Below are 27164 nucleotides of genomic sequence, written 5' to 3'. Positions count from 1 at the left end.
CATCACACACACATGCAAACACGGACACACGCGGACATGAGTAAACATGCAAATCATGCACAATGGGGCACGCATCAGAGCGCAGGACTTACAAACATTCCGCACCACCTAGGCGCACTCATGCATCTCGGCACTCGTGTATCATGTCAACACTCCTTCGGCTCGACGTTCCTGCATCAACTCAACGCCCTTCCGTCTACGCGAATCTCCGCACCGCGAGCGTCGCGAGTCTGCTCATGGTGAGAGAACGGAGGAGACTTCCGCGGCTCTCCGCGCTGTCGGGGTGAGGCGGGCGAGGTAGGGGAGGGAGCAGGAGGAGAAGGGAGGAGAGAGGGAGGGCAGGAGAGGGATCTCCCCGCTGGAGAGGCCGCGCCGTGCGCCATGGTAACGCGCGTGGCTGCGTTTTCGCGTCGTTCTATTTGGGGATCCGCGCGTGGCGACATCGACGCGATAAGAGTGGGAGACATCCCAGCGGTCTGCATCAAAGGATCGCTCCTGCACAGAGACGACGGGGGTCGTCCCGCGACTCCGCGCGGACAACTGCGCTGCCCACGAGGGGATTACAACCCTGAGCTCGTCTGCCAGATGTTGTTATACGCCAGGTCTGAAGGTCACACGTGTGTGTGTCTGTGTGGGTGTCCGTGCGCGGGCGTGTGCCCCTCTGGGGCTCCGACGGTGAATGCAGCTCTCCTGGCCTCCACCGGGGCGCAGCCGTGCCCAAGTTGGGTAAGATTTCACGTGGAAATGGCCACATTTAACAAATGCGGCTAAATTCATCAAATTCCATCCCCTACAAGTGCAAGGGAGGCGAGAGCTGCGAGGGCGGCACCGCTCCCTCCCCCGCGTTAGCGCCGTGACCCGTGGCCACCCCCGCACCCCCCCACCCTCCCCAGCGTCACCCGGTAAATCCGGCGACACCGGCTTCGTCTCAGCCTCGTGCCCCCCCCACAACCACCGCCCTGCGGTGCCCAATTTTGGGGGGGAGGGGGTGGGGGAGGAAAAAAAAACAACTCGGCATAGCGCTTAATTGGGAACACGCAGCAATCATCGCCCGCCCGCACCCACCACCACCACCGCCACTCCCCTCCAAGCCAACACTCGGCTGGACCTCTCTGTGGTGACAGCCTCGGGACTCGCGCGATGCCCTGGCCGGCTAAACGCGCGGTGGCGAGCGATTTGCTGCTTGTCGGCCCCCCAACTTTCAACGTCTACGCGGGCGATCCGCGACTGCCTGGCGTGGAGTGATTGGTCGGGGGGGGGGGGGCCTTGTGAGTCATGGTTGTTCGCAGCTCGGGCTCTATGGAGCACGTGGCGCGCTGGCTAGGGCCATGCTTGGGTGTGAGAGAGCTGTGGTGCGGGCAGCAGAAGCAGCAGCAGAAGCGGCACCCACTGTTTCCGCAGGCAAGTCATGGGGCACACGTTGTTGGCCCGGAAATTGTGAATCACGGACTTGAGTCCCTCCAGCCACTCCTGCCGGGTAACACAAAGACAACGATCATCCGTATAGCCTCAACAGTGTAGGAGCAAGCGCTGTTCGTGAGCACCCATGAAGGCCGGCACGGCACACGAGCGGGTGGGTGGCCAGCACGACGCCCGGCCGCCTTTGTCTCCCTAGTGGCGATATTTACACATCGCACCAGGTACACTGCATTTAAGGTTCAGTCGACATAGGGGAGGCCCAGGAGCGGTTAAGATAAATAAGCGTCACTTGTGCTGACCGTGAGCGCAGCGCACTAACCACTGAACCACCCCTCTCCCTATACACAACAAAGACAAAGATCCTCCGTATAGTCTTAACAGTCTGTAGAGGCAAGTGCGGTTAGCGAGCACCTATGAAGGGCGGCATGGCACACGAGGGGGTGGGTGGCCAGCACCACCCCCGGCCGCTTTTGCCTCCCTAGTGGTGATGTTTACACACCGCATCAGAGACTTATGTAAGGCTGAGTCGACCTAGGGGAGGCCCAGGTGCGGTGCAAAAAATCGTCACTGGTGCCCACCATGAGCGCAGCGCGCTAATCACTCCACCACCGCTCTCTGTACACAGCCACGTGCACAAATACGCACACACAATCACGCACACACAAACACGCACACACAAACCCGCACACACAAACACTCACACCGAGCTCTCGGTTATAAAAGTGCAGCCCTGCAACCGTTTGCTCACGCCGCCTGCTGGCCGAAGGGCCTCCGCTAAAGTGAGCGCGACAGCGTACCCACAACGACTTGGTTTTACATATAACTAAGATATGCAGACTACACAACAACATCCAAATCCACACACCGGGTCGCGCTGTCGGCTATCTATCGCGATGTCTCCATGCGGAGTGTAAACTTGAGACGCAACCAGTCCTTCAGCAGCACTGTGGCCCGAAACAACGGGCCGACCGTCCCTCTGCGGTGGCGGCGGTGGTGTTGGCGGTGGTGGTGGTAGTGGTGGTGGGGGCGGTGGTGGTGGTGGTGGGGGCGGCGACGGTGGTGGCGGTGGTGGTGGTGGCGGCGGCGGCGGCAGTGGTGGGGGCGATGGTGGTAGTGGTGGTGGGGGCGGTGGTGGTGGTAGCGGTGGCGGTGGTGGCGGTGATAGTGGTGGTGGCGGTGATAGTGGTGGTGGGGGCGGTGGCGATGGTGGTGGCGGCGGTGGTGGTTGAGGTGGCGACGGTGGTGGCGGCGGTGGTGATGGTGGTAGCGGTTGGGGTTGGTGGCGGCGGTGGTGGCGGCGGCGGTGGTGGTGGCGGTGGTAGCGGTGGAGGCGGTGGTGGTAGCGGCGGTGGTGGTGGTGGCGGTGGTGGTAGCGGTGGTGGTGGAGGCGGTGGTGGCGGGGTGGTGGTGGTGGTGGCGGCGGTGGTGGTGGTTGTGGCGTGCCACGGGTCCCCAAAGCGAAGGCCGCGCGGTCCACCCGCCGTGCGTTACCTTGGCTACTTCGGGGCTGTCGGCCACCAGGTGCGTGAAGGTGATGTTCACGAGGTCGGTGCCGCTGCACACGCACACCAGGCAGCTCTCCAGCTCGGGGCCCACGCGGGCCAGGCCCTCCAGCGCCGCCAGCACCTTGGTGTCCTGGGACCGCCACCACCACACACAGCGTGACCGCCAGGCCGATCGGCGAAAGCGGCCATGAGGGTCTCTGGGATCGCGCGACCCTCCCCCGTCCCTCGCACTCCGCCGCTCTCATCCCAACACATCCTGACACTCAGGGGCGCAACTCCCTGTCTCAACGAGGGGGGGCGGGGGACTATGCAAGATACGAATGTGTCACCCCCCCCCCCAATCGTCTTTCTCCCGACTCACTTTTACTGAAACAGTTACGGATGTTGTTAAACCGCATACAACATATATATTATTTTAGTTGCACAGTGTATGGGTTTAGAGGAAGACAGTCTTACAGTGACAGTATTAAATACAATTTTAAGGATTAAGTCATCGTGCGTCTTGCTCTCATGCCGGCCCCATCGGTCTCGGATTTCCTCAAAGTGGGTGGATCGCGCAACATGACACTGCTCTCTTGATACGGCAGCTCGATGAGTTAATCGGGCTTGGTTCATAGTAGACCGCAGCGAAATTTTCAACAGATATTTTCGTTCCAATAAATGTTCTTCGCGTGTTGTTACTCGTTGATCTGCTGATTCGGGGCTGCCGGGTGGCCGACTGGGCCCCTATCAGTTGCAAAGTGCTGCCACATACCCCACCCCATAGCTGCGTCCCTGCTGATAGGGCACCCCCAGTGGCAGCTGTCCCTGTGGGCGCATAGTGACTCAGCACGTGGCCTGGAAGCGGCCTTTAGTCAGCAAACGGAGATTCTTCTGTACGGGGTGGGGGGTTATGTTGTGCCGTGCGAGTCATCCCAATTGAGTGATTTGCGATGTAATTATCGAAATTTGGACCTTGACCGCCGGCACGCAATGGCCGACTCATAAGAATTGCGTCGCGGCGGGATCTGTGACGTCCGCCGTGAGCTCAGCAAGCGGAGCGCAGCCTCGCCCTGGCAGGTAGAGCCGCGGTGTTAACCAGGGTGGCCGCCGGGATCTACGGCCGATCGTCAAGTGCCAACGACAGCTGGAGCTGCCGCGAGAGGAGCAGCCCCGGAGAGGCCGACTCTCACGTCGACGCAGAGCGGGCGGGCGTGCTGTACCGTGGCACGAGAAGAGGCTCAGCGCAGCGCGCCCGGCATACGGCTTCTGTGAACTCGCGTCAGTCCAACCACTTCGCCAACCACCAGCACCCGTGTCATAACCCCCACTCTGACATTACGGCTGTGTTCATCACGACAGCCCTCGTCGTGAGATGATGATGATGAGGTTTGGAGTTGATGACCGAGGCACAGGCCACGTTGCCCTGACCCCCCCCCCCCCACCCCCGTCCCCACCCACCACTCCCTGCCCCCCTCTCTATGGCCACCGACCTTCGGTTGTGTCCCCAGGCGCACGTCGTTGACGAGCGAGCACTCCAGCACCTGCCCCTCCTGTAGGGCCGCACACGCAGCACACGCAACACACACAGCACACAGGCTGCTTACTCGCCAATGATGCAGTAGTGGAGCTGGCTGGTAGTGCATGGTGGTGGGTGGTAGTGGAGCTGACTGGTAGTGCATGGAGGTGGGTGGTAGTGGAGCTGACTGGTAGTGCATGGAGGTGGGTGGTAGTGGAGCTGACTGGTAGTGCATGGTGGTGGGTGGTAGTGGAGCTGACTGGTAGTGCATGGAGGTGGGTGGTAGTGGAGCTAGCTGGTAGTGCATGGTGGTGGGTGGTAGTGGAGCTGACTGGTAGTGCATGGCGGTGGGTGGTAGTGGAGCTGACTGGTAGTGCATGGAGGTGGGTGGTAGTGGAGCTGGCTGGTAGTGCATGGTGGTGGGTGGTAGTGGAGCTGACTGGTAGTGCATGGAGGTGGGTGGTAGTGGAGCTGGCTGGTAGTGCATGGAGGTGGGTGGTAGTGGAGCTGACTGGTAGTGCATGGTGGTGGGTGGTAGTGGAGCTGACTGGTAGTGCATGGTGGTGGGTGGTAGTGGAGCTGGCTGGTAGTGCATGGCGGTGGGTGGTAGTGGAGCTGACTGGTAGTGCATGGCGGTGGGTGGTAGTGGAGCTGACTGGTAGTGCATGGTGGTGGGTGGTAGTGGAGCTGACTGGTAGTGCATGGTGGTGGGTGGTAGTGGAGCTGACTGGTAGTGCATGGAGGTGGGTGGTAGTGGAGCTGACTGGTAGTGCATGGAGGTGGGTGGTAGTGGAGCTGACTGGTAGTGCATGGAGGTGGGTGGTAGTGGGGCTAGCTGGTAGTGCATGGTGGTGGGTGGTAGTGGAGCTGACTGGTAGTGCATGGCGGTGGGTGGTAGTGGAGCTGACTGGTAGTGCATGGTGGAGGGTGGTAGTGGAGCTGACTGGTAGTGCATGGTGGTGGGTGGTAGTGGAGCTGACTGGTAGTGCATGGTGGTGGGTGGTAGTGGAGCTGACTGGTAGTGCATGGTGGTGGGTGGTAGTGGAGCTGACTGGTAGTGCATGGTGGTGGGTGGTAGTGGAGCTGGCTGGTAGTGCATGGAGGTGGGTGGCAGTGGAGCTGACTGGTAGTGCATGGTGGTGGGTGGTAGTGGAGCTGACTGGTAGTGCATGGAGGTGTATGATGGTGCACATGGCTGGTAGTGCAGGGTGGTTGGTGGTAGTGCAGGTGGAGAAGGTACCTTGCCCTCACTGGTCCAGCGCACGAAGAAGCCAAACTCGTCGACTTGCACGTGACAGCTGTTCTCAAACACCGCAGTCTCCTGCAGCACACAGACACCAGCACGACTGTGAGACTCCCAGCACCACCGTGAGACACCCAGCACCACCCTGAGACCCTCACCTCGTCGTAGCGGTGGAAGATCGCTCCGCGCTGCATGAACTCCGGCACCGGCTTCTGCCACTTGAACTCGTAGAGTTTCGTCATGGCCGCTGCAGGCGCCCCTCACCTGCGCCGTGACCAAAAGACAAAGATCCCCCGTGTAGCCTCAACAGACTGTCGGGGCAAGTGCTGTTAGCGAGCACCTATGAAGGCCGGCGTGGGTTCGCCAGCACCACGCCCGGCTGCCTTTGTATCCCCAGCGACGATATTCACACATCGCACCAGGTAGTCATTTGAGCCTGAGTCGACCTAGGGGAGGACCAGGACTGATTCAGATAATCGTCACTGGTGAGCAGGAATCACGTGAACCTACAGAGATACGTGAACCTACAGAGACACGTGAACCTACAGAGACACGTGAACCTACAGAGACACGTGAGCCGAGAGGAACACGTGGTCCCACAGAAACACGTGAACCCGCAGAAGCAGGCATCGTAACGGGGATCGATGAGGGGGACATGGGGGTGAGTGTGTGGAGGGGTGTGCGGAGGATACGGTCCACACAAACACAGCCCCATCGCGAACCGCATCTCCCTGGCCTCGAGGATTCATCGGTGGCCGCCTAAGCAACCCCCCACTGACTCGGCAGGCACGTGGTGAACGAGGGGTGGGGCTGCAGTGACACGGGGGGATGGGGAGGCGGGGGGCGACTCGTGACCTCGCGGCGCGGGATGAACGATCGCGAGTTTCCGAGTTTTAATTTCAATCAGGAGACGCGGCCCCGGCATGCCGTGGGGTGCCGGGGCAGTCCCCTCGGGGCCACGTCCCCTGGGCTCATTCACACTCATTTACACCCCCCCCACACACACACACTGACACACACCCACAGACACACCCCCACACACACCCACACACCCACACACACACACACCCAAACACCCACACATACCCACACACCCACACACACACACACACCCACACACACTCCCCCCACACACACCCACACACACCCACAGACACACACACACAACAACAACCACCATTCGCCACTAAGTGGCGGTGACGTCACCACGACGCTTGTGCCAGGCCATGTGCACCTTGAGGCCACGTGAAGTGTCGAACGCCCGCTGGCAGTTCACGGGGCAGACCCAGATGCCACGGGTCGACTGACTGAGATGACTGAAATGATTGGCTGATGCACCACCTGTGCCCCCTACTGTGCCAACTTGCTGTGCATTAACCACACGGCGCTCCACTCGTTGTTGTGAGCGTCGCTCCTCCGCCCTCCGTTGTTGCTGGAGGGCGATTGCCTCCAACTGCCCAGTAGCGTCCTTCACGAACCTCCTCCACTGAGGCCGATCTTGACACCGCTGGCACCAGTCATCGGCAAGTCCACTCAGCTCCACATCCTCCTGTACCACATCACTCCATCTCTTCTCTAGCCCGTGCCGCGCCCGTTAAGCCCCCTCTACCCGCCCAACACACACACACACCCACACAGACGAGGCACACCGCCACCCACCCCCATTTAAACCACCCATACACACCGACACACACACGAGGGACCTCCCCACCACCATGCACCTCGTCTGTGCCGGCGACTCCTGCCCACCGGAATGGGAGCATGGGAGCTACATCTGTAGGAAACGCAAGCGCACAGGCCCTCCTTGCCAAACACCTGGCGCTACCGTGCGTGTTGCCACCGCGGGGTTGCAAGCATCGACACTGAGAAGTGAACAATTGGCGAAAGACGGGGCCAGAAGTTGAGGATGCGCGTGGAGTGCGGGCTGGTGAGTGTCAGTGGATGCCTGGCTGCTTGGTTGGACGTAGATGTAGGAGCTGATCGCATCGCTCCGACATCCCCACCGGGGTCACCCTCTTGGGTACGCTATCTCTGTCGATCTCTCTCTCGGCCGCGATTCCGTCACCAGTCTCGTCCATCGGCACTTCACTCCTTCTCGCGATGCCTCCTGGCCCAGTCCACCGCCTCTCGTGATCGGCGAACGCGACCTCTGCAATCCGCGCGTTGCGTCTCGGTGCTTTCGCCATCGTCTTCTGCCGTGCTTCGTCGCGCACCGCCCAGGCCCTCGGCGCGGTGGCCTCTGTCGGTCCCCACCCGCCTGGTCCCGCGCGGTCGTCCAGGGCCCTCCGCGCCTCCGGCAGCTGCCCGCGCGACCACCGCCGAGGCCCCGCGCGCGAAAAGTCTCGAGCCTCGCTTTTTGGGAGGAGCCCGCGTTGGGATGTTTGGCTGATTCCATTAATTCATGGAGCGTTCGGCGCAGCGTGGCAGGAAATCGGAACTTGCGGGGAAAAACCACCGCGCGTACAAGGGGAACTCCGGGAGCTCCGCACAGATGGATTAAATAAATGCACTGCCGTACTGCCACCTCGCAGCCTAAGCGCACAAACGCCTGGTATTCCCAGACGGTCTGCCATCCATGTACGAGCCAGGCTGAAACCTGCTCAGCCTTCGAGATCTGACGGGAGGGGGGGGGGGAGGAGGCGCGCATTGAGGGCGAGGTGCGCGGCCCGCCAGTTCGCCGCGGGATTATCAGCCGCGTGAGAGTCGGGATGGGAGAAGAATCCACAGAGGCAGAGAGATGGAGGGATGGGAGAAGAATCCACAGAGGCAGAAGGATGGAGAGCGCACTGGCGGAGAGCCACGCGGCAAGGGCACGTGGTGCGCCTGCCGTCGACCAAAGCCACGCGCTGGCTTATCAGCCGCGACCACCGCCACCCCCGTCCCCTTCCAGCATCTGCATCAGCAAGGGGGCCGCTCTGATCGCTTCCACCCGCTGACGCTGCTGCCGCTGCCGCTGATGATAAACGATCGCAGGAGGCGTCCGCGCGTGGAGTGGGAACAGCGCGAGTCGCGCTCAGGCTGCGCGCGAGACGCCCACACCGCGAACAGCAACACAACAGAGCGGGGACATTCACGAGCGATGAATCGCCACGGACATCGCGACAATTCGGGCGCCGAGCTCCGGGCGGCCACTTCCTGCTGCTGCTGCTGCACGCAGACGCGAGACGAGGACTCGTACAGTGCACTCACTCCCACTGTACGCGGGCAGCTAACCTCGTTAGCGACGACGACGACTATGATGATGATGAGCGGCGTCCCCGGACCCCCCCCCCCCACTGCCCGCCACCCCCCGGGGCGGGAGGGGCGTGGGAGCACCGGACTGAACCCGCGGCGCGGCCACGCGCGAATCGCGAAGTGGAGTCGCCAAGACCCCCCTCACCCCTCCCAAGTAACCCCCGCGCCTCCCCCCCACTGCCTCCGCGTCCACCACGCGAATGAATAAACCGTGGCAGCAGGAGCAGCGGCAGCCGCCTCCCTCCCGTGCACAATTACAACAGGAAGCGCACCCGGCCACTGGGAACGCGAGAGAGAGAGAGAGAGGAACGCAGTGGGGGGCAGCCCCCCATCTCGCGCGGGGCCAGGCGGGAGCTGAGACCCTGCCCAGCGAGGCGCTCTCTGCCCGGCAGGAGGCTCGCGGAGTGGCGCTAACGGAGTCGCGCGGGCGCGCGCGTCGGGGTGAGACGGGAGCGCGACTCTCTTGGGGCCGCCCGTGTGGGTCGGCCACCTCGTTCACCACCTCCTCCTCGTCGTCGTCCCCTGCCTTAGCAACTGCGCCCTCAATTTGTTTTCACCATGTTTGGTGAAGGCGGTGGGGGGGATAGGGTCTGGGGAATCTCCGTCAGCGGAATAAATTATTGGAAACGAATTTGATGAAACGCGCTATGGTGGAGCCACTCATCAACCGCCCTTGGGCCCCTCTCCTCGTCCTTCACCTCGGCCCATTAGCGCAGAGCGCGCGCGGCTCGGGGTCCCCCTGGGGATCATCGGCCCCGCCCGTCGTCGACACGGAACCCCCTCGCGGGCCGCGCTCGTTTCTCTTTAATCGCGCCTCGTCGGAACATCGCAGGGGACGCCCCCCCACCACCATCCCCCCCACCACCACCATCCCCCCTACCACCACCCCCACCACCCCCACCACCTCCCCACCCCCGGCGCGCGAGGCTACTCCAGAGCCGCGCGCGGCATCAAAGGGCCCTCAACTCCGCGCGCACGCAGGCAGCGTCTCTGTGGTGGAGGAGGATGAGAAGCTGGAAAACTCCGCGTCATCCTCATCGGTTTCCCTTGAAGCGGCTCCACTCGATACCCCCCCCCCCCCCAACAAGGCGCGGCGCTGCCCGCCCACGACTCCAGCGGTGGGATCATTACAGCGCCGCTTCGTGCGCTCTCCTTCCCAAACGCGGCGCTCGCTCCACGTCTCGATATTACTACATCCGCTGGTTACCCGACGGGCAGGATCAGCTCGATCATGTGACAGAATAAACATGCGGGCAGCGCGCCCCCTCCCACACCTCCCACTCCCCTCACTCCCCCCCACATCTCCCACTCCCCTCACTCCCCCCCACATCTCCCACTCCCCTCACTCCCCCCCACATCTCCCACTCCCCTCACTCCCTCCCACATCTCCCACTCCCCTCACTCCCCCCCACATCTCCCACTCCCCTCACTCCCCCCCACATCTCCCACTCCCCTCACTCCCCCCCACATCTCCCACTCCCCTCAACCCCTCCCACATCTCCCACTCCCTCCCACATCTCCCACTCCCCTCACTCCCCCCCACACCTCCCACTCCCCTCACTCCCTCCCACATCTCCCACTCCCCTCACCCCCTCCCACATCTCCCACTCCCCTCACTCCCCCCCACATCTCCCACTCCCCTCACCCCCTCCCACATCTCCCACTCCCCTCACTCCCTCCCACATCTCCCACTCCCCTCACTCCCCCCCACATCTCCCACTCCCCTCACTCCCTCCCACATCTCCCACTCCCCTCACTCCCCCCCACATCTCCCACTCCCCTCACTCCCTCCCACATCTCCCACTCCCCTCACTCCCCCCACATCTCCCACTCCCCTCACTTCCCCCCACATCTCCCACTCCCCTCACTCCCTCCCACATCTCCCACTCCCCTCACTTCCCCCCGTATCTCCCACTCCCCTCACTCCCTCCCACATCTCCCACTCCCCTCACTCCCCCCCACATCTCCCACTCCCCTCACTCCCTCCCACATCTCCCACTCCCCTCACTCCCCCCCACATCTCCCACTCCCCTCACTCCCCCCCACATCTCCCACTCCCCTCACTCCCCCCCACATCTCCCACTCCCCTCACTCCCCCCCACATCTCCCACTCCCCTCACCCCCTCCCACATCTCCCACTCCCCTCACTCCCCCCCACATCTCCCACTCCCCTCACTCCCCCCCACATCTCCCACTCCCCTCACCCCCTCCCACATCTCCCACTCCCCTCACTCCCCCCCACATCTCCCACTCCCCTCACTCCCCCCCACATCTCCCACTCCCCTCACTCCCTCCCACATCTCCCACTCCCCTCACTCCCCCCCACATCTCCCACTCCCCTCACTCCCCCCCACATCTCCCACTCCCCTCACTCCCTCCCACATCTCCCACTCCCCTCACCCCCTCCCTCATCTCCCACTCACCTCACTCCCTCCCACATCTCCCACTCCCCTCACCCCCTCCCACATCTCCCACTCCCGTCACTCCCTCCCACATCTCCAACTCCCCTCACTCCCTCCCTCATCTCCCACTCCCCTCACCCCCTCCCACATCTCCCACTCCCCTCACCCCCTCCCACATCCCCCACTCCCCTCACTCCCTCCCACATCTCCCACTCCCCTCACTCCCTCCCACATCTCCCACTCCCCTCACCCCCTCCCACATCCCCCACTCCCCTCACCCCCTCCCACATCTCCCACTCCCCTCACCCCCTCCCACATCTCCCACTCTCCTCACCCCCTCCCACATCTCCCACTCCCCTCCCCCCCTCCCACATCTCCCACTCCCCTCACCCCCTCCCACATCTCCCACTCCCCTCACTCCCTCCCACATCTCCCACTCCCCTCACTCCCTCCCACATCTCCCACTCTCCTCTCCCCCTCCCACATCTCCCACTCCCCTCACTCCCTCCCACATCTCCCACTCCCCTCACTCCCTCCCACATCTCCCACTCCCCTCACCCCCTCCCACATCTCCCACTCCCCTCACTCCCTCCCTCATCTCCCACTCCCCTCACTCCCTCCCACATCTCCCACTCCCCTCACTCCCTCCCACATCTCCCACTCTCCTCACCCCCTCCCACATCTCCCACTCCCCTCACTCCCTCCCACATCTCCCACTCCCCTCACCCCCTCCCACATCTCCCACTCTCCTCACCCCCTCCCACATCTCCCACTCCCCTCACTCCCTCCCACATCTCCCACTCCCCTCACCCCCTCCCACATCTCCCACTCCCCTCACTCCCTCCCACATCTCCCACTCCCCTCACTCCCTCCCACATCTCCCACTCTCCTCACCCCCTCCCACATCTCCCACTCCCCTCACTCCCTCCCACATCTCCCACTCCCCTCACTCCCTCCCACATCTCCCACTCCCCTCACCCCCTCCCACATCCCCCACTCCCCTCACTCCCTCCCACATCTCCCACTCCCCTCACTCCCTCCCACATCTCCCACTCCCCTCACCCCCTCCCACATCCCCCACTCCCCTCACCCCCTCCCACATCTCCCACTCCCCTCACCCCCTCCCACATCTCCCACTCTCCTCACCCCCTCCCACATCTCCCACTCCCCTCACTCCCTCCCACATCTCCCACTCCCCTCACCCCCTCCCACATCTCCCACTCCCCTCCCTCCCTCCCACATCTCCCACTCCCCTCACTCCCTCCCACATCTCCCACTCCCCTCACCCCCTCCCACATCTCCCACTCCCCTCACTCCCTCCCTCATCTCCCACTCCCCTCACTCCCTCCCACATCTCCCACTCCCCTCACTCCCTCCCACATCTCCCACTCTCCTCACCCCCTCCCACATCTCCCACTCCCCTCACTCCCTCCCACATCTCCCACTCCCCTCACCCCCTCCCACATCTCCCCCTCTCCTCACCCCCTCCCACATCTCCCACTCCCGTCACTCCCTCCCACATCTCCCACTCCCCTCACCCCCTCCCACATCTCCCACTCCCCTCACTCCCTCCCACATCTCCCACTCCCCTCACTCCCTCCCACATCTCCCACTCTCCTCACCCCCTCCCACATCTCCCACTCCCCTCACTCTCTCCCACATCTCCCACTCCCCTCACTCCCTCCCACATCTCCCACTCCCCTCACCCCCTCCCACATCTCCCACTCCCCTCACTCCCTCCCTCATCTCCCACTCCCCTCACTCCCTCCCACATCTCCCACTCCCCTCACTCCCTCCCACATCTCCCACTCTCCTCACCCCCTCCCACATCTCCCACTCCCCTCACTCCCTCCCACATCTCCCACTCCCCTCACTCCCTCCCACATCTCCCACTCCCCTCACCCCCTCCCACATCTCCCACTCCCCTCACCCCCTCCCACATCTCCCACTCCCCTCACCCCCTCCCACATCTCCCACTCCCCTCACTCCCTCCCACATCTCCCACTCCCCTCACCCCCTCCCACATCCCCCACTCCCCCCACTCCCTCCCACATCTCCCACTCCCCTCACCCCCTCCCACATCCCCCACTCCCCCCACTCCCTCCCACATCTCCCACTCCCCTCACTCCATCCCACATCTCCCCCCTCCTCTCACTCCATTTCCACATCTCTACAATAAATGAATGTTTGACACATCCCGTCAGCAGCATTGGATTAATACGAGCAAAACTCTGGACCGAGTTTGACATTCAATGTCTCATCAGCAGCGTCAGCCTCGCTTGACTCGATGCTGGTGAACAATCCCAGGCGTTTATAGGCAAGGACGCTCTCTGTTCGATGCGGGCCCTAGCGTACCGCAAAACTCGATAACATACAATACTAAATAACCATTTGCGTCGATGTGGAGAATATAAAAAAACATCAGACGATTAACCTCCTTCCCTTAATCTGTCCCTCGATATAATAATAATAATACGAGTATTTAGGTCAGATCAAATACATTAGTTGATGGTCTTAGCTCGGTCACGGTGCCTGCACAACACATGCGGCTCAAACTAAACTAAAAAACTAAACTAAAAAACTAAACTATTTTTATTTTACCAGGTAAGCCCCACTGAGCTATACGGCTCTTCTTCAGAAGCGGCCGGGCCACAAATGATAGCCAACGAAATGGCTTATCAGAATGTGGACATTCATTGCAACAAACTTGCGATGAACGCAGGAGGTTTCTAAATGTGGAGGGGAAAACCCGGAGGATCCAGAGAAAAATCCACGCGACCACGGGACGAGAAACTCCGAATATACAGCAGTAGTGGTCAGGGTCAGGATGGAACCCACGATCTCCTGTAGACCAGGCGAGGTAATTAACATATCCTAGCTGAGAGAAAGTCACCCCCTGGGAGAGAGTCACCCCCTGGGATAGAGTCATCCACCCAGACTGACAGCTGCTGAGCTGACGAGACGTTGCGACATGTGACCGGCACCCTCCGTGACGTGGTCTCAGGGCCCCGACTCACATCAATGTCAATGCACCCGGCACCGTGACTCAGCGACAGAGCGAGCGGCTCTCGCAAGGGCTGGGAGTTGACTCAGCCCAATATATTTTCCTCCGGGGTCAATAAAAAAAATTAACCCGTAAAAACAAAGTTTTTCACTATAAATCCTTTATATGCGTGTTCAATGGGCCACAACCCAGCCCACATTGGTCTTTGAAACGGGCGGCTATAGTCCTCTCGTCCTCTGGCTTGAGATGGCTGCCACCTATGGGTCAGATGATTGCCTGCCACCATTAAGCAATTGGTAATTAAATATTTTTTAAAAAATTCCTAAAAAGTGGAAAATTTTGGAATTTTTTTTCACGAAAATACATTGTCACTCACAACGAGTCTGTGTGCAAAATGTCAGCTCGATTGGATCACGGGAAGTGGGTTAAAAAACGACCGAAAGATTTGCACGGTCGTAAGCGCGCAAGCAAGCAAGCAAGTGAACTTAATATAAAGGATTTAAAAATTAGTACCGATTCGTGGGGGAAATCTTTCATTTTGACCTACGGACAGACTCGTCCTTGGCCACGTCAATGTGGAATTCTACCACTGAAATCAGCCGAGGAATGAGTCGGTCGGCCATGAAGTGCCTCAGTGAAGAGCTTCAGTGAAGAGCTTCAGGGCTGGCGCAGGGCGCGCAAGCGGGACACGGGGCGCGGATGTTTGTGCGCCGCGCCGCATGCCACATCTCATCGGGTTTCACTCCTTACGAGCCTCAAGATTCCCGTGGCGGGGTAGTGCATTACTCAGAGAATCCACTTCGCGTGTATTTTTATAGCACAGCGCGCTCCGCTGAAACCAAGAAAGGCCACGGAGCGCAGCATGTGTGCGTGCGGACGTCTGTAACTGAGATCGCATAATAGCAGGACTCCATTTCAGAGCGTAATCACGTCAAAGTGTAACCACGTTACTGGACAAATCGTAGCGAGAGCCGCGTCAAGTTTCGCTGTCCTCTGCCCACCCCTTTCCCTCTCCCTCCCCCCTCTCCCCAGGGCTTCCGCGAGGCCGTGGGGGCGGCTTCGATCACAACCTCGGTCCATATAATAACAACAAAAATAATAATTAACTCGTGTATCCAGGAGAGCCAAACATAGTCGCATGACTCTTTTTTAGGAGGGTGTTGCTACATTGCAGGGTTTTTTTATGTTGAGATGTTTTCAGCCAATAGGTGAGTGTTTGCTAATATTGTGCAAGTGGGAAAAACCCGGAGCACCCGGAGAAAGCCCACGCCTTGTTGCGAGGAGGCAACGCTCTATCCCCGTACAGATGGAAGCAAAAGGCGATTAGGCCACTTGCCGTACCGCCTTCTCCTGGCGCGCCCGGATGTCGCACCTCCTGGACGCCCACGGGGAGGGAGATTCACAACATCCGCGAGTGATCCACCAACTCTCACTGCCAGCCTGCACGTTGCCCGAGCACAGACCGCCTCCGCCGGCCGGTTTCATGTTCATCACCACTCAAACGGGAGCGCCGATGGCCGGCCACGTGGACTTAACGTCGCACGCACAGAGACGTGCGGCATCGCGCCCAGGCCTTGCACGGACCACCGACTCAGAGCAACGAAAGACGACACGGCTCTTCTGTGTTTCGTGCCGGGATGAGTCTGCGTGTGCCTCGCCGCGTGATTGCGCCCGGTCTCGCCGCATCTCGGCGGCTACCCAGGGTGTGACCCTGGGAAGTGCCGAGCCCAGGTCGCCCTTGGTCAAGAGGCAATGCTGTTTAACGACTCGTCGGATATCTGCCTGCTGCTGAATAAAGGGTACCGACTGAATGACCGCTTGGATGGACGACCGCTATGCACTACGGGTTGCTATAGGCTGCGGTAGGCAGCAGAGGGCGGTCCAGCAAAGCTACGTTATACTGTACTTCTATGTTCTCTACGTCTATGGCCCTGCTCTCCCCGCCTTTACAAACACGCACTGACCATCGCGGTGAAGTATGGCGAGAAACCCGCCACGACCCGCACGGCATGGGGGATTGGCAAACCAACTGTGGGTGCGCACCATAATAATTAGGCCAACGTTTCGGGCAATGTCCCTTCTACAAAGCCGTGCGGTGGTGGCCATGCACGCCTCTAATCCAGCACCGTGGATGCAGCGAGGGGCTCGTGGATCCGGCAAATGGGAAAATGTTGCGAGACTTCTCTTCCCGTGTGGGCGTCCAGGATGTCCGACCTATGACCCCGTCTCGTCAGCAAAGTGTCGTCTCGCATCAAACGCTGCTTCTGTACGATGGGATTGAGTGTTGCACCCTCGCGCATGCGTGGGTTTTCACCGGGTGCTTCGGTTTCTGCACACGTGTCTAATAAACAGTCGCTAACTGGCTGAAAATATCTTCTTACTGTACGGTGCAGAGAGCTGTCGTGCAATTGTTGATTGCCCCGGCAAATCGCCGGGGCTATCAACACAGCGAATTGTGATATGCAATTTCCATGAACGACGACGCGATATAAAACACATTCATTAGATTCTTATTCTTTTTCCAGAGCAGAGAGAGAGAGGGGGGGGGGGCAGAGAGCGATTGACCGACTTAACGCGCGATTCGCCGTGCGCGTTCGCGCACCGCTGGCAGCGGCACTCCCCTCGGCCTTCATCATGGGGCTGGGGGGCTCCACGCCGCTCGCGACCTCCACGTGGAGCTTCCTCCAGATCCAGTCCGCGAACTCTCGTCCCCCCTCCAACCCGCTCACGAGCGAGGCAAAGCGCCCGTGAGCACCGCGCCTCGACTCGAGTGTCCGTTTCGCTCATTCGCGAAGGTGCCCCCCGGGTCCTTCGCGCCCAGCTCGCGATGACCGCACCAGAGAAGATTGTTGGCTCCAGGAACTTTGGGTATTCACGCAGACCCCCTCCCCCCCACACACACACCCCTCCCCCGTGGCAACGCGACCCAGGGCCACAACACATCAGCTGTCACTCGGCGCACACACACACACAGAGGCACCTTGTTTTCTGAAATCCCCAACGCAAACAAGTTTTAGTTCAATAAAGAACAAAAGAGCACCAACGTGCACGCATTGTGTGTGAGTGTGTACCCGAGGAGCGGTGGCGCAGTGGCTGGCGTACTGCACTACGAACCCGGCTGTCCAAGTTCCATTTGCCTTCACAGCTAACAACACTGACGATTATCTGAACCGGTCCTGGGGCTCCCTGACGTCGGCTCAGAATTAAATGAGTACGTGGTGCCGATGTGTAAAGACACGGCACTGTGGATACAAAGACGGATGGGCGTGGTGGTGTCCACACCATGGCCCCCGCTGCCCCGTTCATTCCTTCGTAGACGCTCCCTAATTTCACTTGTCCGAACAGCTGCTGTGGGCTACACGGGGGAACTTTGCCTTTGCTGTTGTTGTACCTGCACAAGGAAAACAGAGAAACTTTATCCGGCTCGCGGACTTTGGCCCCTGGGCGCGCAGGGATTTCGTGGCCGCGCTCCTCCACGCGGAGCACGCAGCGCGAACGGGAGCGGGCGATCTTTGCTTAACAACGCCACAAGGACTCCCCCGACTCGCACCGGGGTCTTCCAACTCAGCCCCAGCGCTCGTTCCCTTTCTCCCAACGAGGAGCAGCAGCTGCAGCGCTCGCGCCACGAAGACCGCGCGAGGAATGGACGCGGGACTCGAGGAGCCGAACGGGAGGGCGGAGGAGAGGGACATCTCCGCGCTAGCTCCACAGCCTAAACCACGCGGCGGTGGCGCCCAGCCTGGGATGGGGGGCCCAGGCGTCCCACCACTCCCTCGTCGAGGGACCCCCCCCCCCCCTGCCCCGACTGCATACGGACCGTGCGCCCTGCTCCGGGGTGGTTGATTGATGCTGCTACACTCACTCCTCCACTCGCTCCCAGAGATCCTTCGTGCACCGCCCCCCCCCCCCCGTCTATATCTCCCTCTCATCTCCCTCTACTCCCCTCCACACATTCTCCCACCTCTCTCCCTGCCGTCGTCTCACGACTCCCTGCCACCCTTCGCCGAGCGGGAGAATCGCTCGCTGTCATCGACTGCCGCTGTCCAAGCGCCGATCTTGCACGAGCAGCCCCCACAGATCCGCGTCGCCTTTTGTGTTGAGCGCTCGCCGCCCATCCACTCCAGTCACGCTCTCACCCCATTCCTCGTCGCTCTGTGAACGCGTGCTACCACGATCGCTGCTGATATCGCCACCTTCGCTACTCCGCCAAAGTCGCGGGACTCGTTATACCAGACCTGCAGCTCGAGCGGCCACCGCAAGTGCAAGACGTCTCATCCTCCAACTCCTCGTCGTCGTCTCGCATGGCTCGACTTCGGAACCCCGTCCCATCGCCCCTTGGGCCAAGTTCCTGAAACACCGCTCACCCCAATGCCCGCGTGGGTCCTATAGTCTTCCGTTCTATCGCCAGTTGCGGTCTGATGACGCCTCTTTTAGCTTCCTCCCTTCGTCTCAAGTTCCCAAGTTCCTAAAAACGTCGCTCAACTCAAGAGACGCGCTGCGATCTACCCGCCGCCTCTCATCGAGTCTTGGTGTGCGTGGCTGTGTTGAACAGCGGCGGTTATCCACGTGGATCTAACACAATAAGCAGACCAGCAGCCTCCTTGCCACGGCTGTCCCTCCACATGAAATATTAAAAGCACGCCGCTGTACACATCCCAAAGCCGCGCGGCCTCCTTTCTGCGAGTAGTGCAGATGATATATCAGCAGCATTGGTTCAACGCGAGCGACACCCTGGACCGCTTTTGACATTCAGTGTCTCCACTGGCTGAATCTAAGCGAGGTTTGATTCTCCGATGGGAGTGCGGAGATCCGAGGACGAGCGTGGATCGCGAGCCCCACTGTTGGCGTCTCACAGCCACCGCAGCCACGGTCTTGTCACCCGTCAACGTTGCGGGCCGGCGGTCCTTTAAATGAAGGCCTTTAAAGGGCCGCAGTGTCATTGGCAAATGTTTGAAGTCGTCGCCGGCGCTCAACTCGCGGGTCTCTCTGTCTCTCTGCTGTCGCGTTCGGCCCTCGGGCGTCTGCGCGCAGAACGTCAACAAATGAAGCCGCCGTCGTCTCAGCCGCTGCCGCAGAGGCCGGGATACGCGCGGGGAGGCGAGCGGAGTTCACGCAGCAGCAGCTGTAGCTGGCCGCGGGGCGAGCACGGGGCAATGCGCTTCCCTTGGGGAGGGTTCCTTGCGTGGGCCAGATTCTCCTGAACGAGGCACAAACTCATTCATCCGCGTGGGGCAGGGAGACGCAGATTGTTCCGGGCCGCTTGGTGCAGCCATAAGGATCATTCACCACCACTGCCGCTCCTGCTGCTGCTGTAGGTTTTGCATGCGCGATGGCGATTACGGCGGAGTAATTTCTCAGTCAAATAAATACCGCGCGCGGTCTCCAATCTGGGATTTATTTGGGTCGCGGTTGGGTTGCGCGCGTGGCGGGTGCCGTGCGGGACCCACCGCCGCCCGTTCCGCTTCACCGGCAGCATCAGCTGCTGCTGCTGATGCTGCTGCTGCTGATGATTATGCTGATGATGATTCAACAGGAACGGCTGTGGGGTCGCCTGCGCGACCGTGGAGGAGCCGCTGAGCCCACAACAACAACAGCAACAAAAGGAGCTCAGACTTCTGCGGTAAACTAGCGGCGCTCGCTGAACCGAGTCGGGTGAGAGAGGTTGGGTTTAGGGGGCAGGGCAGGGCAGGCAGTGTGTGGGGGGGGGGGGCGTACGGCGGCGCGTGGCCAATAATGAATGCTAATTGGGCGCTACTGTACGAGCCGCCACCACCGCCATGAGTGGAGTTCCGCCACGCGTGGAGTTCCACGCGTGGCGCCTCAGGGCGCCTCCGTGTCGCACGCTCCCCGGTAGAGGCAGAGCGAGCCCCCCCCCCCTCCCGGGGGTCTCGGTAGTGGTGGCGGCGTCGTCGTATCTCACGAGTTCGATCGCTGGCGGATGAAGGTCGGGGAGGACGCGCTGGCTGGAGGCGGCGTCTGGGCCGGCCGCTCCCAGCCTATTCCCCCGGCCCAGGGTAACAGCTGCTGTTTGAATCATTAACCCATTCACTGCACCCCCCCCCCCCCCCCATTAAAAATGCATGCGTTATTAATGCACAATTCTTCAGCTATCCCCCTTCGCCCGCATTATAATGCGTTTAAAAATAACTAGCTCCCCCCAACCCAGCCGTCTCGCGCGCATTGCCCGCAATTGGTCCACAGTATCTCTCCCTTTATGTAAGTGGGCCGAAACCAGGTCAGCGCTGTGCGCGGGCCGAGCCACACAACAAGGGCACCCCGCACTGGTGAGGACACCCAGCAGCAGCCCCACCAACTACGGCCACAGACACCAGCAATAGCTGTTACCCAGCACTACCCAAGACACCCGGCACTACTCAGCGTACCCATCACGTCCCACCAACACCCAGCACTGTCCAATGCACACAGCACTGCTCAGGACACCTGGCACTCACCATAAAACCCGCCACCACCCAAATTTCCCTCCGCACATGCGGGCAGAACGCTGCCAGATGAGGGTGGTGATGGTCGCGTGGAACAGCACATGTTGTACGATTTGTGTTTATTTTGCATGAGAAGAGCAGGCGTCACCGAGGGGCATCTACGGCTGTACCTGCACAGGGGACCATGTGTGCCTCTCTAATAGGAATGACCTCAATTAGTAAATTGGCTCGGCAGAGGGCACGGGGCCTTAGCCGCGCGAATGACCTGCGCAGCTCCACGCCGAAACCCGCGCGTGGCAATGCCTGGGCCGTGAATGTTTCTGCAGTGAACCTGGAGAACCCGGTTCGCTCACTGGACTTTAATTGTGTGGATCCCAGCCCGCCCCCAAACCCGCCCCCCCGCTGCCCGATCACCCGGGCTGCCCTCTCTCGTGTTCAACATTGGACATCCGGGGATAATCCGCCCCCTCCCCCCTCCCCTCGAGAGTGCTCACCCACTCCAACCCCCGCCCGCATCGCCCCCGGGGGCTCGTAGCATTGCGCTCGTGATTTACATGACGTGCAAATTCGGCATTTATAGAATTTCACCGTCCACTGAGCAGAGAGCGACAAAGCGGCTAAAAATAGACGCGACTCCGGGGATGGAATTCAATTATTCTCGCCTTAAAAGAGGGACGCGCTCGCACCGCAGGTGCGCGTTGTTTAACGCGCCCTGTGGGGATGGCACGGCCGCAGGGCTCCGTGTGGGATGCAGGCTGCGTGACACGCGATGGGTAGAGGTGGCACACCGGGAATCAATAACCCTGGGCACTTCTGGGCGTCCTGGTCCACATATCCTGGGAGACAGCCCCCCCCCCGCCCCCTCCCAAAGCAAATGGCACGAAGCGAGATGGGCCATCATCAGGGGCCATCATCAGGGGCCTTCATCAGGGGCCATCGTCAGGGACCATCGTCAGGGGTCATCATCAGGGGTCATCATCAGGGGCCATCGTCAGGGGTCATCGTCAGGGGCCTTCACCAGGGGTCATCACCAGGGGTCATCATCAGGGGTCATCATCAGGGGCCATCACCGGGGGTCATCAGGGGTCATCATCAGGGGTCATCACCAGGGGCCATCATCAGGGGCCATCATCAGGGGTCATCATGAGGGGTCATCATCAGGGGTCATCATCAGGGGTCATCATCAGGGGCCATCATCAGGGGCCATCATCAGGGGCCATCGTCTGAGGTCATCACCAGGGGTCATCATCAGGGGTCATCACCAGGGGCCATCATCAGGGGTCATCGTCAGGGGTCATCAGTGCCTACACGAGGCCATTGGGGGCCACGAGGAGCCGACAGGAGCCGTCCAGGCAGGGCCTTCGTTCCGAGCGAGTGTCGCTTCACGCACTCGTGGCGCAGGGGTCACGCACAGAGGTTGTGTTTGCGGTGTGGCACATCCTGCTCGTAAGCCGCTGTTGATGTCCAGCAGCAGCGCCATAAAGCCGTGCATGACACGCACAAGTATTGTGTGCGCTCGCTAACAGCACTTGCCCTGGCAGTCCGTTAAAGGAAAGATGGGGGGTGGGGGTCTTTGTATTTGCCCGCGTGTGCGTCCATGTGTGTGTCCATGTGTGCGTCCGTGTGCACGTCCGCGTGCGCGTCCGTGTGCTTTCCCGTGCCCGCGAAGTGCAGCGTGGACGGCTCCGTTTACCGCTCCCACGTCCAGCTCGCGTGGCGGCGAATCAACAAAACGCGGCATGACCCCCACCACCCACCCACCCCCCACACCTATGCGCAGGTGTGTTTACCTGGGGCGCATTACCGGAGCCGCTCAGCTCGGCCCGTCCAGGCCTCCCGAGAGGGGGTTTGGCCCCATGAGCGGGATGACGGTGACCGCGCGGCCAGGCCGCCATCACCGTCGTCACCATCGTAACGGGACGCCGCTCCGCATAATTCCTGGAAACGCGAGGTCGCTCTGCAGCTCCAGCCCCGCGCCATGGCCACGTACAGTGCCCAAGGCCACAGCACAGGCCTCATCATCAACATCATCGGCGGCATCACATTTAAAATCACAAATATCATCATCATCAGCTGCTGCTGCCCCTGTGCTCCCCACGAGGGGCGAGGGGGAATTCCCGGGATACGGCGATGACTGCTCTCAGCTACTCACATTTGTTTCATGCGCCACGCAGAAGGGCCGTTGCCCGAAACGTCGCCTATTATATTTGTTGCCACATCTTCGAGGCCACGGTGTTATTGGCGAATGTGTTGAGTTGCGCGTACAGATCACCAGAAAACTGCCGCTGTCTGTTAGGCGTCTCACTGCCAATCAGCGCCGCACCTGCCACAGGCGATAAACGATGCGGGGGATTTGACCCCATAGCAACCGCGTGGCTTCGTGAGTGACTCTCACAGCCTCCCCGTTAGTGACACAGCCGGCCCTACCGGTGCCCGACACAGTCTCAACCAGTGACTGACACTCCTCCGTGAAGTGTTGTCTCCGCTCGTGGCACGCGCAGCCCTCGCGACATCTCTAGTGGCTCTGCGAGCTCCGCGGTGACCCCGCGGTGACCCCGCGATCACGAGAGCGCGTGATCGAACCGGGTCAGCCGCCTCGCTCGGATCTTTCCCCCTGAGAGGGAGCTTCCTCTGCCTTCTGATCCTTTCCAATGAACGAGGCCCTGAGGGCGCGGTGAGGCGCTCGCGGGATGAACAACCACGGTGGGGGGCCTCTCTCGGCCCACCGTCTTGTCGACCCCGCCTGCCGCAGCCACGGGCAGAGCCCTCGGCCACACACGGCAGCGGCAGCTCCGTGGGGACGCAAGGGCCCGCGGAGAGGGCCGCGGGGGAGTCTCCCCGTCCTCCCGTGGACGCGGCCCACGCCCAGTGGCGCGTGGAGAGGGGCAGATAAAGCGGCGCTTTAATCGCCCCGCGCAACCTGTCCGACACGACCACCGTGACAGGCGATAGCTGCAGTGTGGCAACAGCAGCAGCGGCGCTGTGGTTGCGTGTTTTATTTAGACGCGATTGCTCAGCACAGGCCCGAAGACGTCAAGCGGTCAGCAGCAAACAGCGCCGTCAACGTTGTTATGGATGAGGGTTCACGCGTTTCTTAGGTTGAGCGAGGTTATTATCGTTCTGGGAGCTTGGGGAAAGAGATGATGACGAGATGAGGGAATTCGAAAGTGGAGCAGTGCGAGGGAAGAAGCAGACAGAGAAGTGAGATGACCTACAGTGTGATGAGTGGGTGAGTGTGTTGGTGTGACCTACAGTGCGATGAGTGGGTGAGTGTGTTGTTGTCACCTGCAGTGTGGTGAGTGGGTGAGTGTGTTGTTGTGACCTGCAGTGTGGTGAAGGAGTGAGTGAGTTTTTGTGACCTGCAGTGTGGTGAGTGGGTGAGTGTTGTTGTGACCTGCAGTGTGGTGAGTGGGTGAGTGTTGTTGTGACCTGCAGTGTGGTGAGGGAGTGAGTTTTTGTGACCTGTAGTGTGGTGAGTGGGTTAGTGTTGTTGTGACCTGCAGTGTGGTGAGTGGGTGAGTGTGTTGTTGTGACCTGCAGTGTGGTGAGTGGGTGAGTGTGTTGTTGTGACCTGCAGTGTGGTGAGTGGGTGAGTGTGTTGTTATGACCTGCAGTGTGGTGAGTGGGTGAGTGTTGTTGTGACCTGCAGTGTGGTGAGTGGGTGAGTGTGTTGATGTGACCTGCAGTGTGGTGAGTGGGTGAGTGTGTTGTTGTGACCTGCAGTGTGGTGAGTGGGTGAGTGTGTTGTTGTGACCTGCAGTGTGGTGAGTGGGTGAGTGTGTTGTTGTGACCTGCAGTGTGGTGAGTAGGTGAGTGTGTTGATGTGACCTGCAGTGTGGTGAGTGGGTGAGTGTGTTGATGTGACCTGCAGTGTGGTGAGTGGGTGAGTGTGTTGATGTGACCTGCAGTGTGGTGAGTGGGTGAGTGTGTTGGTGTGACCTACAGTGTGATGAGTGGGTGAGTGTGTTGGTGTGACCTACAGTGTGATGAGTGGGTGAGTGTGTTGGTGTGACCTACAGTGTGATGAGTGGGTGAGTGTGTTGTTGTCACCTGCAGTGTGGAGAGTAGGTAAGTGTGTTGTTGTGACCTGCAGTGTGGTGAGTGGGTACAGTAACTATGGTAATAGTAGCAGCGATAGAAGGGTGATAATAAGTCGACTGACCGCCGGTGAGCAAGCGAGTGATTGGAGGATCACCCATCACCACGATCGTTGCTTCCATCCCAATTGCATCGAGTGCAGAGAGAGAGGTAGGAGCTGGGTGCCTCCATCCATACAAGGCACTGCCGTGTAATGCGAGCGTGGCATCGGTGGCTCACGCGCTCCCCGAATTGAGTAAATATTCCACCAGAGAGTGGCTTGTACAACGAGACGATGGGAGGCAATTAGCGTGACGTGGGGGGGCAGTGGGCCTGTCGGGCGACATTGGCCGGGCTGGCTTGAAGTGCGGGGCGCTTTGGGGTAGGGAGGGGCGTCCACTCTCACCACCATCATCATCGTCGTCGTCGTCGTCATCAACAGCCGGTGATGGACACAGACTCGTGCGCGATGCGGCTGCGGCTGCTGCTGCTGCTTCACTACCGGCGAAGCGGCCCCACCTGAGATGCCGCCCCGGGGCTGCGTCCGCAAACGACAGCGCTCGTGACGCGGGTGGCGCCCACTCGGGGCTTGTTTCGCGGAGATGCGAGAGACGAGGATGGAGATGACGAGGATGGAGATGATGAGGATGGAGATGCCGATGGTCGTGGCCATGTATAGAAGATAGATACATTGGGGGGAGCGGGGTGGGGGGGCACAGGGAGCAAGTCCACTGTCCACCTCCCTTGAATGTACAGGTGCCACAAGTGCAAGACGGAATCTGGCTTCGCATCGGTCGGGTCCACACACACAAAACGCCCTCGAGGCGCCCCTTGCAAACGAGATGTTCCACCTCTTGGGACGTGCGGGTGAGTGAATGTGATGACACAGACCATTCCACCGCCCCGTGCATGTGCCACGTGTGTGCATGTGCCACGTGTGTGCATGTGCCACGTGTGTGCATGTGCCACGTGTGTGCATGTGCCACGTGTGTGCATGTGCCACGTGTGTGCATGTGCCACGTGGACACACACAACACCACCGCACCCCGAGCGGCATGTTCACGCTGCTGGGACAAGTGTTGTTAGCGAGCACCTATTAATGCCGGAAAGGCACACATAGACGCACATGTACACATACACATCCTTCATGCACATTCACTTGTACACGTACGTGTGCATATCTCATACACACTCGTACATTCACATGTACACACAAACAAATATCCCCCGTATCGCCTTACCAGACTGTAGGTAGAGGCAAGTCCTGTTCGCGAGCACCTATGAAGACCGGCACGGCACACGAGGGGGTGGGTGGCCAGCACCACACCCGTCCGCCTTTGTCTTCCCAGTGACGATGTTTACACACGGCGCCAGGTCCTCATTTGAGGTTGAGTCGACCTAGGGAGGGGGGGTGGGCCAGGACCGGTTCAGATAATCGTCACCGGTGTTGGCCGTGAGCAGAAATTCGAACTCGGGTCGCCGTGTTCGTAGCGCAGTGCGCTCACCGCTGCACCACCGCTCCCCACATGTACACACACTCACGTGTACACACACACTAACATGTACACACGTGTACACACACACACGTGTACACACAATCTCATGTACACACACTCACGTGTACACACACATTAACATGTACACACACGTGCACACACTCACGTGTACACACACATTAACATGTACACTCGTGCACACACAATCTCATGTACACACACTCACGTGCACACCCTCGTGTACACATTGCGAAGTACACACATCCAACAGTCTCAGCACATAGACGTACACACACACACGTCAATGTACACGCGTGCACACCGCTCACGTGAACACACGCACGTGACAGTGTGGATCGTGAGTGACCGTGACGTCACTCACTGACCACTGTGTCACTCACCGTGACGTCACTCACTGACCACTGTGTCACTCTCACCGTGACGTCACTCACCACGGTGTCACTCTCGCCGTGACGTTACTCACTGACCACTGTGTCACTCTCGCCGTGACGTCACTCACTGAACACTGTGTCACTCACTGACCACTGTGTCACTCACTGACCACTGTGTCACTCTCGCCGTGACGTCACTCACTGACCACTGTGTCACTCACTGACCACTGTGTCACTCTCGCCGTGACGTCACTCACTGACCACTGTGTCACTCACTGACCACTGTGTCACTCTCGCCGTGACGTCTCACTGACCACTGTGTCACTCACTGACCACTGTGTCACTCTCGCCGTGACGTCACTCACTGACCACTGTGTCACTCACTGACCACTGTGTCACTCTCGCCGTGACGTCACTCACTGACCACTGTGTCACTCACTGACCACTGTGTCAC

General features: G+C 60.3%; 1 protein-coding gene across 4 annotated transcripts in view; it reads right to left on the bottom strand.

The window, feature by feature from the left end:
• LOC133341500 (1-phosphatidylinositol 4,5-bisphosphate phosphodiesterase beta-4-like) overlaps nucleotides 1-27164 on the bottom strand; it is a 90745-nt gene that overhangs the window by 62110 nt on the left and 1471 nt on the right. For 2 of the 4 annotated variants that reach the window (XM_061550190.1, XM_061550193.1), the window contains exons 2-7: nucleotides 26064-26220; nucleotides 5824-5929; nucleotides 5663-5743; nucleotides 4397-4456; nucleotides 2911-3054; nucleotides 1391-1470 (exon numbers count right to left, since the gene is read on the bottom strand). In XM_061550190.1, coding sequence (XP_061406174.1) covers nucleotides 1391-1470; nucleotides 2911-3054; nucleotides 4397-4456; nucleotides 5663-5743; nucleotides 5824-5907 — 449 coding nt within the window. In that variant the 5' untranslated portion in view covers nucleotides 5908-5929; nucleotides 26064-26220. Of the gene's footprint in view, nucleotides 1-1390; nucleotides 1471-2910; nucleotides 3055-4396; nucleotides 4457-5662; nucleotides 5744-5823; nucleotides 5930-7386; nucleotides 8346-8878; nucleotides 9004-26063; nucleotides 26221-27164 lie in introns of those variants that run through there. The other 2 variants (XM_061550191.1, XM_061550192.1) reach the window with 2 other exon arrangements.

This window comes from Lethenteron reissneri, chromosome 11, assembly GCF_015708825.2.
Source record: "Lethenteron reissneri isolate LAM-NWPU_2019-01 chromosome 11, ASM1570882v1, whole genome shotgun sequence".
In the NCBI taxonomy this organism is placed as follows: domain Eukaryota; kingdom Metazoa; phylum Chordata; class Hyperoartia; order Petromyzontiformes; family Petromyzontidae; genus Lethenteron; species Lethenteron reissneri.
This window is presented reverse-complemented; position numbering and strand designations above follow the sequence as displayed.